Genomic DNA, 16,722 nt, shown 5'->3' with positions numbered 1-16,722 from the left:
TCAGCAGGCTGCTCCCAGCTTTGGCAAGAGTTTCATACATATAGTTCTTAAAATAACAAGAGCTAATGTCGTGTCGCCCTGATTAGAAGAACCAGTTGAAAATTATTTTAATCCCTTCAGTGTTTATTTTCACACCACTGTTTTTGGGAAACCCATATCTCAGGAGAGTGCAGTTCAGAGCTTCCAAATTTGCAGATTTTGATTTTTGTATTTTGATTTTATGTATTTTAATTTTTAAAAAAAATTTGCTTATAAAAGCATTCTGAGATGGTCTTGCTGCTCTTTCCTGCCTATGGATGTAAGTTGGAGGGTGTCAGATGACAGTCTGCAGGGGCCATTTGGTAGGGGTACATTGTTAGATATTGAACTGTGCTTCATCCCGACACCAGGTTTGGGATTAGAATTATCATGTGGTCTAGTGGATGATGCTGATGCACAAGGGTTAGGCTTAGGCTTGGACTCATCCCCCGAAGTTACAGATTGCTGCTGGTCGTGTACCCTAACTGACTCGGGATTTAACCTACCAACCCTTCCCAGGCCCAGCCTGGGCCTTAATGATTCCTGCAGGTGTAAAGCATAATCCTGACTGCCTTTCCTGTTAGACATAGTCTTTGTGATAAAGATTTAGATTTATTGACCATAGCTCAGAGGTAGCAACCCTCTCACTCCTTGGGCCACAGGCCCTGCCTAGTGCATGCCTAGAGCTGGCTGGCAGCTCTTGCTGAGGGAAGCCCTAAACCTCACCAAATCTCACTTTTTTGACCCAATTGATAACCCAGATTTAGCTCCTGCTACTGACCCGAGTTCACCATGAGACACTCGGGTCTGAAAGCAGCCCTGACCACAGAACAAGCTGGGAATGCAAATGTCCTCCCTTGTTGCCTATAGGAATTCAGAAATAGTGTGTGGAGGAGAAATACCATACGTGGAAGTTAAAATGCCAAATTATGGCTAATTGCTGTGGAGAATCTGCCCTCTGGGCTCTTCAGAGAACTGGCATTGTAATTTTTTCATCTCTGGTAATTTTTTTTTTTTCCTTATTCTCCCCTAGCTATGCGGACGCTTAGTGAAGACACCATCAGGCTCTTTCTCCAGCAGATAGCAGGTGCCATGAAGATGCTGCACAGCAAAGGCATCATCCATCGGGACTTGAAACCGCAGAATATCCTCCTTTCCTACGCGGGAGGCAGGAAATCAAATCCCAACAACATTCGCATCAAGATCGGTAAGATCCCATTAACAAACGTCACCCTAAGCACGCTCGGGAGAGTTTGGTGATGGATAAGTGGCAAGCTTCAATCTTTCTCTGGGGAACTGTCTACGAGGAGGAAAGTATTGCTGCACTTTGTAAAATGCCCTATTGTTTTTCATCTTCCTTGCTTAGTTGCTCTGCTAGACATAACCATTAGCTGGCTCCAGGCAGTAGGAGCAAGAGCTTTCTGCTCTGCCAGGATACAGACTAATGCAAAAGAAATTGGGCAGGCCTTGCTCCACTTCCAAGCTGAATGGTGCCTCCCTTGGTAAAAACAAATACCAGCCTGCCCTAATTGGCTTGTAATCTCCAGCCATTGTGACTTTTGTCTTCAGCTTTTAGTAGAATTGAACTAAATGTTGGTGTCTTAAGGCCTGAAACTAGTTGTTCCCCTGGCTGGCCTCAAAGAGCAGAGTGGGAGTCAGGCACACCTGAAAGCAGGAGTTTCCACAGTCTGAGTTAGAGGCAGGTTTCTCAGCTGCATCTTGAAGAAATTAACTTTTTGCACATTAGGCATGTGGCACAGATAAACCAGTAGCTGGGACACATGCTCCAGTAATCCACTTACAGGGCACATGTATTCCCTGTGGTCCCTCTGAAATGCTTGCTGGATGATACCACCCTCAACACGTGGACTTCTGATTGCGTTACAGTTCACAAGCTGAAGCTGACACAAATTTGATAAAACTGTTCCTCACCTGAGCCCTGTGCTGTGGAGGAAGTGTTAATGCTTTCATTCAGCTAAGAAATGAGGTCCAGTGGAAAAGTTTGCAAATTTACTGCCCACTTGGCTGAAGCATTTTTCGTGAAGTGCAGAGTTATCTGGAAGGTGGATATGACTGGGAGCTGCAGATGCAGGCAGGAGGGCTGCAGACATGGCTCTGGTTGAGTGTGATGTACCTGCAACCCCTCTGTCCTGCTTCCCTGAGAAGTACATGATCCAGGGAATAGCTAGCCATACAAATTCAATAGTGACAGAGATGACAGTGTAAACAGCTGTGTCAATCTCCTAGCTTGAAATATCTGGTGACCTTCAGAGAACCTCTAAGTATCATATGATCAGATACCGAGTAACCTGCAGAGGTAATTCTTCTTGGTATTTCTTGTCCCTGGCTTTTCTAGCCACCAGGTGAACTATGGCTCATCTTTCTGTCTTCGTGCTGGGGTTAGCACTGTTGAAACTCTTCTGAGAACAGAGCAAGACTGTTTTCAGTAGGGCTGGTCTAGCGATGCGGGTGGTGGCAAGTAGCGGTTTCTCTTGGATGTATGTTGCACTGCAGCCTTTGCAATGGAGAGGAATTCAGTTCCCCCAAATTAAAAGTTGAGCAGCTGATGAACTAGCTAGTATGAACTGGCACCTCTCACTGAAGTCAGGAGAGCTTTACCACCTTCCAGCAGCTTATGTTTCGGAGTGCAGGCAGATGGATACAGGAAGAAGCGACTGTTGATCTCTGAGAAACAGACAGGAGGTTGTTCTTCTGAGTACTTTTTGTTTTTTTTGTGGCTTGGTCTATCCTTTTCTAGTGACTGTAGTGTGCATTAATAACTAGGACAAGGATGTTACTATCAAAGTCTTGTTAAGATGGGGTGCTTCAATCGCTGTGAAGATTGGTGGGAAGTGGAAGGAAAGCAGAGGGAATCAACTGGGGAAGGTGCAGGCTCTCTAGAACTGGTGTCTGATCCTGACGACCTACCTTTTTGCTTCTCTTTGTAGCTGACTTTGGGTTTGCCCGATATCTGCAGAATAATATGATGGCAGCAACATTGTGTGGTTCACCAATGTACATGGTAAGTGTGTTTTGCTTACAGGTTTTTCTGTATTATTCTTGCTTTTCTCCCCAGAAGCAAGATTTAGTTTTTCACTAGTCATTCCCCCAAAGGTAAAATTTTATTTACTTGTCAGAAACAGCTATTACACAGGGAGACTTCATAAAATTGTAGCTGCTAGTAATGTTGGATGGGTGCCTGTGTTGTCATCTGACTTTCAGGTGAGCTGTTGATAAATTAAACTGAACAAAACAGAGTATTGATTGCTGCCTGCTCCCAGAAACTGCATCTTCCAGATGGCACCAAGGCCTTTCCACTGAAGGCATTGGGAAATTAAATCTATTTCCTCTGCTGTGAGCAAAGAAACAGCAAAGGGAGTGAAAGCTGGGATGGTATTTCACACACCTGGCTATATTTGAGGTGTTGCTTCCTTGGAGAGGATCCTCAGTAAATCACTGCTTCAGTAGGCCCTTTTGAGAGAGGGTGGTTCCACAAGTCTGCTGTCACCTTGGGCTTTGCAGTCACTTTTATTAAGGCCACAGACCTCTTTGACAGCAGTTTTGTAAAATCTCCAGCTGCTTTTAGTTCTTCAGTCTTGCAAAATCCCTTCAGATCTATGGACCTATCCAGGCAGAGATTTTGCTGTTCTGGCTAACTTACTGCTAGGTATGCTTTGCTGTACAGCTCTGCAGATGGGTGTAAATGGAGCTCACCTCCTTCTGTTTGCAATTTATGTTTCGTGCATTCCCACTCCATAACCCTCCTCCCCCCACTAATTCTTTTACCAAACAGCTGCTTCCAGGGTAACTTCTTAGTTTGTGAAACAGATGTGTTTAAAAAACAAACAAACAAAAAAAAACAAACCAAAACAACAAACTGATCCCTTTCACTCCCTTTGTACTTTCCACTCTGGGACCAGGACGTGAGGGGGTGATCTCTTGTGCTCATGGTAGCAGTCAAGATCTCCAGCATCGTGTCAAGTCAGTGAAATTAAAAATGACAAAACCAGGCCAGAAATAAAAGTGTCAAAGCCAGACATGTAATAGTGGCTGGGGATGTGGGTGTCTGAGCTCAAAATAATAAGATGATGTGGGTCAATTTAGGTTGAGTTTTTTACAGGTGCCCTGAGGGCAGTAGGCACCTAATTTTGAACATGGTCTAATCTACTCTTAAGGTTTTTTTGTCTGTACTTTTTGGGCAGAGTTAGGCTGGACTGTGCTGCACTGTACAGGGGTAACGTGTTTGGTAGTCTGTTCCACAGTACTAACTCAAGCAGAACAGACTTCCTCTCTCTCCTTTTTTTTTGAACCCTGATGTTTATTTGAACTATGCTATATGTGAAGATGATGTAATTTTTTACTCTTGTATTTCCTGAATTGTCTATTTTTAGTGATACTTTTTCCTTTCAGACTCTCTTGTGAAAGTAAATGAAACACCAAGCTTATTTTTTTTAAAAGGGCAAGAAGAAGCTACTGGTGTTCTTGTTCTATTTTATTTATTTCTTTCTATCTGAACCCTGACGTGATCCATGTCATGTGAGACTTCATACCTCTTTTGCAGTTTTTGTCCTGCTTCTTTGGCTTTGTTTGGTGTCAGGCCTGCTTCCATCAGGGACATTAAAAAAATGGCAGCAAACAAGTTGTGGACAGGAGCTCAGTCTGTTACATGTGGCCTTTATTTCTGACAGAGCTAGGAAATGGGTCCTGTTGCATGCTGGCAGCACTGCAATGAAATCTGTTGTTATAAACATGTGGGATCAGCAAGCTGCCCTTCTGTCCCTCTTCTGCTGCTGCTGTTGCCCCTAAGGCATGCTGCCTCCTGAGCCACAGGGCTTTGTCGACTTGCACTGTCTCCAGCTTCTGGAACAAGCCTGGAAGGGATCAACTGAGGGCATGGTGCAAGATTAGAAACCAGAGTCTGAGGCACAGCAGGACTCAAGCTGTTGGACTGAAACACACATTCTGCCTTTGAACCCAAACTGTGACCTTGGCAGCAGGGTCAGGAGCATAATGAATACGCTGCCATCTTAGGCTAAATGAGGAGAGTGCATAAGTGATGCAGATCAGGATGGAGGCTGAAGCTTACATGTGCTGTGTGAGCCTTTGCTTTTCTTGGTCATTTACCTCTTGCTTCCCTTGGTTTAGATGATCTGTCCATGAAATTTCAGTGAGGCTGCTTCTGAGCAGAGCTGGATTCAGCAGAAAATGGTACACTGAGAAGGGAAAGTACCGAATTTGCCTAAAGTAGTGAAACAGCATCTGGTATTTTTTGACTGAGCAGAAGTCTCTGCTTCCCCTGCTTAGACAGGGAATTGGCCCTTTCAAGGTAGTGTTACAGTCTTCCTGGGAGCAAACCTTTCATGGTTATTGTGGAGTCTAGCTCAGGGGTTTTTAAAGCGTAGTAATGACTTCTGTTTCTTTCTCGCAGCTACCAAAAAAAAAACCCAAACCAAACCCCAAACAACATCAACAACAAAAAAACCTGAACTGAAACCAAAACCCTACATCTTTTGTAAAACAGATTTCTGTTCTCTCCCCAAAAAGGCACCTGAAGTCATTATGTCTCAACACTATGATGCCAAAGCTGACCTCTGGAGTATAGGAACCATCATTTACCAGTGTTTGACAGGGAAGGCTCCTTTTCAGGTGAGTTGCTTAGATCTAATGTTTCTGACTCTCTCTTGCTTTTTTCTTTTTTTCCTTTTAATCCTCTTACTGGAAGGCTTCTGTCATCTATAATATTAACTCCCATAGATCCAGCCTCATGGGTGTCTGGCTCTCCCAACACCTTGACAGTGTGGTGCTTTGCATGTCATAATGCTAGGCATTTTACTAGAATATGACTCTCCTTCTCTGGGCTGTATCTCAGTGAAATGTATTTCCTGGTTATAAATCCTTAGGAAGGATCATATCTTCAGACAATTATCATGAATCATTTAAAGCAGTGTGGTTTTTTTTTTTCCAGGCCCACACTCAAAAAAACCCCAGTCTCTTCACTGTAGTCAGTGTGTAATTTATAAGTATTATTCTGTTGGGTATGGAAGGACAATAAGGAAGATTGTAATTGCAAGTTCATGTTCAGGATGATTTGGTGGTAACTGGTGTATTGCAGCTACATTGACTTTGTTTTTAGAGCAGTTAAGTAGGATCTTATCAAAAGGATCTTATCTGTCATCTCACAGCGATCCCTTCCAGTCTGAAATGTTTATGTTCGTCAAGTTCAAACCCCTCCAAATATAACACAGTCCAGTAAAACTCCACCCTGTAATTTATACCATAACTTCTGGATGAGCTAGAGCATATCTTTTGTGAAAGGTATTATCTGAATGTAAATTTTCAAATGATGGAGAATTCATGACAGCCTTACGCAAGTTGCTTCGGAATTACTTCATGTATTTTTGAGCTTATACGTAGCTGGTGTTCGTGTAAACTCAGTGCGTTTTTCTTGTTCCCAATCATTAGTGTGACACTCTGCATATTACCTTTCTCCTCCTATGCTGAATGAGCTCTGCAGACTCTCCCTTGCAACCACTATTTTAAAGTACTGTACTTGTCAGGTTTTTTTTCCTTGCTGTCTTGCAGCATAGCAGAGAGATGCTTGAGTTGCTGATACTTCTTTGCTTCTCTAATGTGTGAGCTCTGTAGAACTTGTCTCTAATCCATGGGAAAAGACCAAACCTCAAATTTTCATACTGATGTGTCAGCTGATGCCACCTCTTCAGCTTCTTAGATCAGTTAGGGCAAATGTGAACTGTGGCCCTCTTTTCTCATATCCTGATATCTTTTTATCAATGACTCGCTAACAAAAAATCAAAACCAAAACTAAAACCAAACAACTTGAATAAAGTCAGTTTGGGAGGGAGAGGGGGAATCTATGCTCATGTAACAAGGCAAATTTTATGAACTGTGGGACTTTCTGAGCTTTAGAATTTCATGCAAGACGTTGAGTGTTTATTTAGTTACATCATCAGGAAGGATAAATTGAATTCTGAATCTGTGGCAGGAAAGAATGGACAAATACAGAAGTAAGCTAATGGTATGTTTTGGTTTTGTTTAAAGCCAAGAACACTTTTGTCCTTCAAGGTAATTTTTTCCCTGCTGCTGTAAGAATCTTCCATTCCGGTGCTTTATATTCTGTCCACCAGCTTGCTCTGTATTTAGAGCAAGACTTCATTTCCTTTGTGTGTTTCTTTTTTTATAAACACCCCTACAAAGTACACTGAAACTCCTGAATGGCTCCTGTTTACTGGCAGCATCTCCCTGTTGTCAGTGTTGGTATCTTTGAGAGGAGAAAATGACTGTTAGGATAAAAGAAAATAAATATTTGTGCATTAAGAAAAGAATGTGGAGATGAAGAAAGCAAGTTTTGACTCTGCATGCAGGGGAGAGCCTTGCATTTGTTCTGTCTCGTAACTTGGTACCTTGTAGTCTCTAAAGGCACTTTGGTACTGTACTCATTCAAATTACTCCGTTTTCATTTAACATGGTGGTTTTATCATAGGTGTTCTTCACTTAGCAGTTAGGTGGCCTTTATCATTGGTCATTGAAGCATGTTACAGAAATGTTCTTCTGAAAACATTTGTTCTTATAGAGAAGACTTTTCTTGGGTAACAAAGTTGAATACTAGTCAGCTTCATTCATCTCACCAGCCAAGGTTTTGAACAATCCTGTATGCCTGTGTCCTCTGGTTGAGGCGTGGCAATACCCTGTCTTGTGGTGACCGATGGAGGGACATTTTGGTCCCTGCCCAGCTGATCCTGATCCTTGCTTTGTGCTTGCCTGACTGGATAAATTCTCTTTCCCATATATATCCAACAGCTGTTGGGCTGGGGACAGGGGTCATTTGTTCCTCTATTTTAATTTGTCCCCACACCCTTTCCTCTTTTGGGATTTGTATTTTGAAGCAAAACGCCAGACCCCATTTGTTACTGCAGCAGTGGCTGTGGTTTTGTTTGATCAGGGAGGGAGAAGAGCTCAGCCCAGATGGTTCTCTGTGCTCCCTCTGTTTGTTTTGACCATGTGTGTCACAAATTGCCTTTTCCTAGTTGTGAGTTTTAGGTGAAAGAAGCCTGTCTAGGGCAGATGTTGGAAAACTAGTTAAAGGTTAACCAGCTTTATTTCTTTGTTGGCATGACTGTGTTGTAAGAATTTGCTGATGGTCAGTGAGCAGATGAGAAGCTGTTCTTCACAGGGCTTTTAGGAGGAGAGAGGGGTAGTGGGCAGAGGTGCTGGGGAGACCATGAATAGAAATGAGTGCTTTTGGGAGGGACATCTACAAATGGGTGGGGAGATAACAGGCTGGTTCCACATAGTGGCACCAGCAGACCCAGTTGTACAGGGCAGCCAGGAACTGGATTTCTGACATTAACCTCTTCAGGCTAAATCCTCACTGTGCCTTCCTTCCCAGACTGGCAAGGACAACCCCTCACCTCTCTAGCTGAAATTCCCATGGGAATTTGGGTGCTCTAGCTGTTCACTGCACGAGACAATTAGATACCTTCTGAGGATTTCAGGTGCCAAAAGGATTTCGGTGTTATCTGCACTGAGGAGGAATGAGCTGTCTAAAAATAAAATAGGGCTTCGAGGGGCTGGGTTAGATGGAGAAAAGATCAAATGTGTGGGAAGGACGAGGCAGCTGTCAATCCAGAAAGTACTTGTAAATCAAGCCAGAGATGTGTGTGTGAATGTGATTTCTAGCTGTCTCAAAGTTAAAATTAACGATAGCTGGGTCACCCAAGGCAACTTCCCGGGGCCATTCCTGTCCCTTCCCCACCTCCCTGCACAAAGACAAGAAAGAAGCTGCTGATGCTCAGATGTGAACAGTTGGTAGGATGGCTGGTGAAGCTGTCTTAAGGAGCTTTTTGTATTAAACATGCCCATAAACAAAACAGTGAGACTGCCATAGGGATGAGATTAATGGGATTCATAATCCCTATAAACAGATTTGCTGAGCACTGTATTAATGTGGAATTGTTAATTTGCCTTGCCTAATAAGTGGTCTGCACTTGCATCTCTTAATTTCTGTTGCTGAGGACAGGACTTAAACGATGTATTTACAGGTCTTGCTAACTAGTACTCAGAAAAGCCTCACAAGTGTAATGGGTTTCTTGTCCTTGCCTCAGCTGAAAAGACTGAGACCTAGTGCCCACTACGAGGTGATGTAGGCTGTGTAAACAAGTGACAACCAGAAGCAAAACTGGAGACAGAGTTACACAAGGTCTAAAATATCTTACAAAAACAACCTAGTCCTTGTCAGGTTATGTTTTAGATATGATTAGAGTTAAATGACCTCAATATCTTTTTTCTTTTCCTTTTTTTTTGGGGGGGGGTGGGGGGACAGGAGGAGATTGGTTTGTTGCATGACCCCTTTAAAAACTGGGCAGCTCTTGGTAAGCAGACACCCTGCCAAGCACATGCACTTTGTGTCAGAGCTGTCTCTGGCAGTGGCACAGGTCCATTTGGACATCAGATCCTGCCAAGGACCAATGAAACCTGATTACTGTCTGAGCCTTTGTGTGAATCTTCTCCTAGCTGTGTTATGGGCATGGTGGGATGTGTCTGTGGGAGACTGAGCCGAGGAGCAGGGCAGTAGTAAGAAAGGTAATGCAAAGTTTTACTGCCTGGTCTGACAGCTCTGAAAGAGTTAACCTGCCTGTGTATGTTCTCATCCCAGCTAGCTGTTAGGTGAAAAATTAATTTCTAAGCCTGGTGTACCAAGTCCACTGCTTTATTTCTAGGTTAATTCTGCCTTCATCAGTACTAGGATTATGTATCGCTTACAACAACTGCTGTGCTGTGAAATAAGCCTTGAGGAAGACTAGGGAAGGGAGAATTTTATACTCAGTATTTGAGCTCCTGGTTTATTTGTTGAGCAGGCTGCTCTTATATTCCCAAAGCTGTTCCTCTGGCGACTGTCCTGTGTCAGTGGGGACAGGTATTCCTGGTGGTGGTAGGTTACTCTGCTAAAATTGGGTGCAGTGATTGACATGTCGCTATAGACAGTGAGCCATTGGCTTCTGGCCCAGTGTTTGTGGGCCTGATCCTGATCTGTTGGGAACAGAGAAAAAGGTTTGTGGTTTGTTTTGGTTTCATTATTTTGCTGGTTGTGCTTTCAAGATCCCCTGAATGCCAGCCACTTAGTTGTGGGAGTCTTAAGTTATCAGCTGTAAGATTGCATGACCAAGAGGTATTTACAGCAGATTTTCAAGCTTTTCCCTATAACTATCAAGATAGAAACATCAAATTTTAATTTTTTTTTTCTAACATATCTGAATCCCCTCTCTGCACCTTCATATCCCCAGGAATCCCAAAGGAAAGGATTCAAAGAAAAGAGCAGATACTACACACCTGCTATGAAGCGTTGACTAGACAGTGCTGCTCACTGAGGGTGTGAATGTCTCTGGCACTCTTCTGACTGAGTGCTGGGCTTTTTGTATCCAGCCTTTTCCCAAGCACAACAAATCCAGTGCTGAGTGTTTTTGGAAGCACAAGGCTGCGTGCTTTTCGCGTGCAGTTCACTCGCAGGCAGCCAGCACCAAGTGGGATTTGGCAGGGTTATGCTGAATGCCTTTGTTGGCTCAACATATTTCCACTGCTGCTCAGGACAAAGTAACAGAGTGGCAGGATTGAATTTGTCCAATTCCCTTTATATATATAGAAAGGATGGATGAGAACAGAGCCAGTTACACTAATGCAGCTGCTCTACAGTAAATGAGAGGGGGGAACAAGGGCGTGAGTTGGCCTGCTGGTCTGTCTCCTGTTCTTGGGGAAAACTGAGCTGTCCGTCCTGCATCCCTGTTTCTGACAGATGGATGCTGTCCTACAGGTAGCAGCTGACTCTGTGCATCTTGCATGGTCTAGTTGTTAGGTGCATAAAATGTGCTTTCTGGTGGTTTTCTTGGGTAGGCTGTATCTGCCTGGAAGGTAGATGTCAAAGTCCGTAGCTTCCTAGAAGAAGGAATTCAAATGGCGTTTTCAGTGTCTTACAAACACTTTTTCCCCCTGATTCTCAGAGAAGCACTATTTATTGAATGAAGAGGTGAGGAAAGTGACTGAAGGTACCAGTGCTTTTTAAGTGGATGCTAACAGCAGGAGAGCAGTGGGCACATTACTGCCAGCCTGGGAGCCTACTACTAGGAGCAGAACTGTGTGTCTTGATTGATTAATAATGAAGTTATGTGAAGATGTAGTTGGTTTTACCAAATTAATGACAATCCACAGTCATCTGTGCTGGGCACTCACTAAAATGGCTGTATTACCCAGCACACAGCTGCTCTTATCAGAGACCAGCCTTGAATTGTGGGCTCCTGAGGACAGCCCTAGTGAGGAAGCCTGGTCTGGGTGGGTAGAAGCTTGACAACCTGGATATGGTCCTTGCAGAACAAGAGGGAATTGTACTGAGACATCAGAATGTGGAGAAACAACATCCTTACAGGGACATCTCTTGAATTTGTACAAAGAGGAGGGGAACTTTGCTGAAGGTTTTGTTTCTATCCAAGCTAGTGCTTAGAAACCTGCTCTAATGAACTGGGCTTTGCATGTGTGCTGCTTTTAATATACTCTGGCTTTATTGCCAGGAAAATTTCTGACAAAACAGTGTTTGAAATAGGTCAGAGCTTCATTGTATTTGTGAAACAATTGAGTTGTTGCGACAGGAAATGAACAGAGCAAACAGCCAAGGCTTGTATCTCTCTGATGTGAGCAAGCACTTCACTTCCCTGCAGTGGACTTCTGTTCCTCTTGTATGTTATGTGTCTCAGGCTTATTTTTCATCGTGCAGGGCATTGTAGACAAGCTGTTTGGTGCAGTGTGTACACTTGCCTTATTAAAGTTTGCCAAATATTAAGAATCTAATTACAGGGGAAGATCTGCAAGGGGAAGGGTGTAGAATGGAGTTTTACTGAACCAAATCAAATTGAGTGGCAGTGACTGGAAATTTTGATGGTTTGGTGTCTATGTAACAAGGTGCTTTGCTGAATAACATTCATTTTAATAGTTTGTGAAGAAAGTATTTTTGTACCTCCTGCCTGGGTCCTGCTGTGTCTGTGAACAGCAAAGGACAGGTTATTGCAGGAAGGAGAACCAGGAAATCTTCCTTATTTCCTTCTTTTAGGAATCCAGTAGCTCTTACTGGTACAAACTGATAGAGCTGTGAAGCTTGAGTTGCTAAGACTATGCAAGAAATACTGTCCTGATCAGTACTAGACACGAGTCTATTGGTATGAGCAGCTTTGGAGACTCTCCCTTTGGTGTCTCTCGAGGTTTTGTACTGAGCTCTCACAGTTATCCTTAATTTTCATCTTCAGCCGGAGGGAATAGGTGATGTTGAAACAGCACCTTATGTGGCTGCTTTTCCAGCCATGCTGTGTTAGTGGTGTTTTGATGGCCATCTGCAGATTGGCTTGTCTGATTTGCTGTTTTAAGCATCTTAATTGACCTTAAATGCTTCTAATTTAGAAACAGAAGTAGGTGGAAGGCTGGAGGGTTTTGTGAGCCTGCCCTGAACATCAGGAGAAGCTGCTTGTTGCTGTCTTGTTCACGCTTCCCTTTTCCCTACACACTCTGCTGTACCAATAACTGATTGCAGATGAATCTGCCTCATCTTCCTTCCCTGTTTGTGTGCCTTGGTGTCTGTGTCACACCAGCTAGCCTGCTCTGCTTTTAATAGACACTTTGTCTAAGCAGAAAAGCTTGAGACACTAGGGTTAATTTACTGGCCTGTATTATTCATTGCATAAAAGCAAATGGAGAAATGACGTTATGTGTTTTTTATGTGTCTGCGCTTCTATACTGGAGATTTTATTTTTAACCTCAGCCGTAAACCTCTTGTTGTGCCTAGCCTCCCCCTTTTCCTTTTTTTTTTCTTAATCCCTGTCTCAGAATTTGGGATCTTGTTGTCAACATCCCCAGCAGTCATGTATATTACTACACAAATCAGAGCTGTGGCTTGAGACCTTCTGGCTTCCTAGAATTAAAGTAGAAAATCCTAATTCAGTTGTTGTTTCCCCATGTTCCTGGTCTCCTCAAAGATCCCTTGCCCATCAACAGGCTCCCTGCCCCTTTTCTAAATGTCCCACAGCACTAATCCACGTTCTCAGCAGGAGCTGCCATTCATAGTTTGGGACTCCTTACATCTGCAATTATTTAGCCTCCTGGGTGAGGCTATTAGGCCAGCTCACACCTGAGCATCAGTGCCCAGTGCAGTGAAGCTCAGCCCTTGGAAGGGGAGAGCAGGACAGAACCAGGTCAGGGACAAAGCAGCAGGCTGAAATATTGTATTTTCACTCTGACACAGTGCTGGTTTTCAGTCTAAAGTAAGCTGCAGGTTCTGTGCATGTTCAGCAATTGAAAAATGCCTCTCTCTGCTCTTCAGAGTAACTGAAATAGAAATGCTAATCCCTTTCCTTCGTTACCAACTGCTTCATGCACTGGTTTTCTTTCTCCTCTGCAGGCCAGCAGCCCACAGGATCTTCGTCTCTTCTATGAGAAAAACAAGATGCTGATGCCGAAGTAAGCATTTTTCCAGTGTTGCCATTTGTGTGCACTTGTTTACTCTGTATTTACACCTGTCCTCGCATGCTCCTGGCTTGTCACTCAGGGAGGTGACTGTAAAATATTTGGCCACTTGCCTTCCCCCATTCCTTAAACCAGCAGTGATGTGCCCCGGAGAAAGTCAGACAGCAGTGGATTGCCAGAGTTGGTGTTTTCACTCTCCGCAGATATTACTTCTCTTCTACATTGCAGAAAATCAGAGTTGTTAGTGATTTCAAGAGCTGGCTCGTGGTCCTGTCCTGTGTACGGCTTCCCTGAGGCTGGGACCCTTGGGAAAAAATCGTGGCAGTTCTTGAATCACGTGAGCAGCCAGGCTGCGGTCTCTCCTGTAACCTGCCATACCTGACTGCAGATCACATTCCCATTTCTCACGTGTCAGGTCAGCAACTGCTTGTGTCCATCCTGCTAATAGGAGGAAATATTATAACCTTGATGGAAATGGACACTACTGCAGTTTCCAAGGGGAAGATAACTGCTTTCATCCCATCGGGGTATATGTTACCTAGTGAAGCATCTAGCTGCCACTCAGTGCTGTGATTTGTCAGTATATTTTGGTTTTGTTGCTGTGGTCTTTCCTTTTGATCTCATGAGGCAGAACATCATGCCTGTTCTTAAAACCTCGGCCTGGTATAAAGACAGGACTAAAGTTCCAAGTTTATACATCAAAAAATTGGAAGGTGTTTTTTAACCAGAAAGTTAATTTCCTCTTGGCAGAGCTGCTAATGCAGCCACATATGTAGGAAGTTGCTGTACGTGGATTATTTTTTTTCCTTATCAGTTTAGACAGCTCCAAGAGATAGCCGAAGGAACTGTCAAGGAGCCAGAGCTCTTATCCATGACTTGTTCTATGCATTTAATTTCCCTTCAAGTACTTCCTTTTTTGATTTGGCAAGAAGGGACAAATTTCTACCAGGATTAAATTTAGTCATCTGCGTGCTCTTCTGGACTGAACTACAGGGCATGATGGAGTAAAACAATCAAACAAAACAATTCAAAGCAAAAACACTGCTACATAATTAGAGCCAAATAGTCTGTAATAGAAAGTAGAGCTTCTGTTTCCCCTACACAGCCTAAACCATGGCTACTTGCTTTTGAGGTAGTCCCTTTTACTAAGAGATAAATTAATGCCTACAATTAATAAGCTTCCTTATGTTGATCACACTGCCCTGCTGCTGCTTTGGCTTGTGGTATATGCAGTAGGAGGCAGGCAAGGGGAGAAATCGGACTCAGCTGGAAGAGGAGAGCATGTCTGTTCTTGTAAAGATTAGTCCTTCTCCTTTGTTGCGAGTCCTTTATGCACTCTGCTTTTACCATTTTCACTTATCTCCGCTTTTTAACTAACATTCCTTCAAAATTTAGATGTAAGCCCATTGTTTTTTCACCCAAGCCTGTTTTTTTCACCATAGAAGTCTGATCCAAAGCGGCCTTTGGGTAAATGCCGACTCCCTGCTTTCCAAAGTCAGTTTGTCCCTTTAACATGAGCCGCAATCTGTGCTATTTCCTGAGTAAACATGAATAAACTGCCTCCGCCAGCCCTGCCAACACAGGATGAAACACAAAACCACTCCAGAGACCTCCCTCTCGACTGCAGCAGTGCCAGGGTTTGGTTTCGTTCTCCTTGGGGCTCGGCAGGCTGGCACCCCCCTCCCTGCCATCACCATGGAAAGGGCTGTGTTTTGGCTTGGGAACAGGGTGGGGAGGAAAAGCTCATTAAATGCTCACCAGCGGTCCCTGCCTGCCGGGCTGGTGCTGTTGCTGGCAGGTGAAATGCTGTTCTGAGGTGGGGAGCCCGTGTCAGCCAGACCAAGCCCAGAGACCTCCCTTTTAATAGCACTGATCTAAATAGCTAACATTCATTTCACTGATTTGCATGGCAAAGTGTATTCTAGATCATGGGGAGAAGGAGGCAGTTTTGTTGCTTACGTTTAGAAAGATGGCCTTGGAAAATAACACTGTAGGGTAGCAAAGCTTGATGTCTTAGACGTGAGAGATGACAGGAGGCAAAACAGGCTGTTAATCTGCACTGTCTTCAGTCTGTGTTGCGACATCTGAGGTCTACTACTTGACCTGCCAGTTTCTTGGATTTAAAACCATACAAAAGCTAAAGTCATTGCTGGGAAATAGACTCATTTTGGATGAGAGCTTTATGTGTCGTGGATAAATAAATTATGATGATGATGCTGGAGGACTGCAGGTCTCCAGCACTAATGTATTTTTCAGGAGACTGCTAGCTGTGATGTCTTGGGTTATTCCATTACGCAGTGTGCTTCTAAGGCACACCTTTTTTTGATGAGAATGTTTTTTCTTGACTCAAACTGAGTCTCAGTTTAACTGCATCCCTTCTGGAGTCCTGGTGGCCTCTCCCTTTGTCAGCCTGGAAAGGGGCATGAAACCATTCTAGTGTTAGGGATGGAAAAGCAGCTCTTCCAGGACAAACAAGGATGCGGGATGCTTGCCATCATTCTCTGTTCTAGGAATTGCTGGGCTCAAATTCCTGTGCCAGTGAGGCCTAGGGCTTCACAGAAAAATAACTGGGTAGTACTGAAGCCTATAAATACACACCTTGCCTCACATCTCTGGTTTCACTGAACAAGAGTCTGTTAGTGCTAGTTAGCACCTCTTTTTTATTTCCCTCCCCCCAACTATTTTTGTCCCAGCTTCTTTTTTTACCCTGTTGATGGCAGGGGTAGAGCTGGTTGAAATGGTGTAGGAAAGGTTGTTTCTCCCAGCATCAGTAGGGCTTGGCTTCAGGCTGGTGAGTGATGCTTGCCCAGCAAAGCTGAGCCCTGCCCCAGTGAGCCACGTGCTGCGCTCCCAAGCAGGCTTGGGCTGTGTGCAGTTAAAATTGCTGTGCTGAGCACACATGCCATCACCTCAGCTGACCCACGGATGGGGAGAGGAGAAAGCCTGGCAGACTGTGGGGACCATGCTGGGCACAGCCATGATAAACAGAGTCAATACTGAAAGGAGTTGGAGCCACCTATGCTTAATTTGGAGAGCTGTGCTCTGGCTGCGGGCAGGCTCTGGCTGCTCCAGCCCCTCACAGTGCTTCTGGTTACGGAGGAAAGTCAGCAGAGCTGAATCCACTTATGCAAGAGCTGAACTCTGCTTTCCCTGCCTTAATCCATTCATTTATTCCCTGCTTCTCGCAAT

At 44.0% G+C, this 16,722-nt stretch overlaps 1 protein-coding gene across 1 annotated transcript in view; it reads left to right on the top strand.

The window, feature by feature from the left end:
* The window catches only part of ULK1 (unc-51 like autophagy activating kinase 1), a gene marked incomplete at its 5' end in the record, with an annotated part of 79,941 nt that overhangs the window by 22,789 nt on the left and 40,430 nt on the right, over positions 1-16,722 (top strand). Inside the window, 4 exons of the mRNA XM_010175985.1 lie at positions 1,052-1,225; positions 2,967-3,040; positions 5,563-5,664; positions 13,469-13,527. Coding sequence (XP_010174287.2) covers positions 1,052-1,225; positions 2,967-3,040; positions 5,563-5,664; positions 13,469-13,527 — 409 coding nt within the window. The remainder of the gene's footprint in view (positions 1-1,051; positions 1,226-2,966; positions 3,041-5,562; positions 5,665-13,468; positions 13,528-16,722) is intronic.

The sequence above is a fragment of the Antrostomus carolinensis genome, unplaced genomic scaffold (genome assembly GCF_000700745.2).
Source record: "Antrostomus carolinensis isolate BGI_N321 unplaced genomic scaffold, ASM70074v2 scaffold39670, whole genome shotgun sequence".
NCBI classification, from domain to species: Eukaryota; Metazoa; Chordata; class Aves; order Caprimulgiformes; family Caprimulgidae; genus Antrostomus; species Antrostomus carolinensis.
The sequence above is the reverse complement of the archived record's forward strand: the minus strand, read 5'-3'. Positions and strand labels throughout refer to the sequence as shown.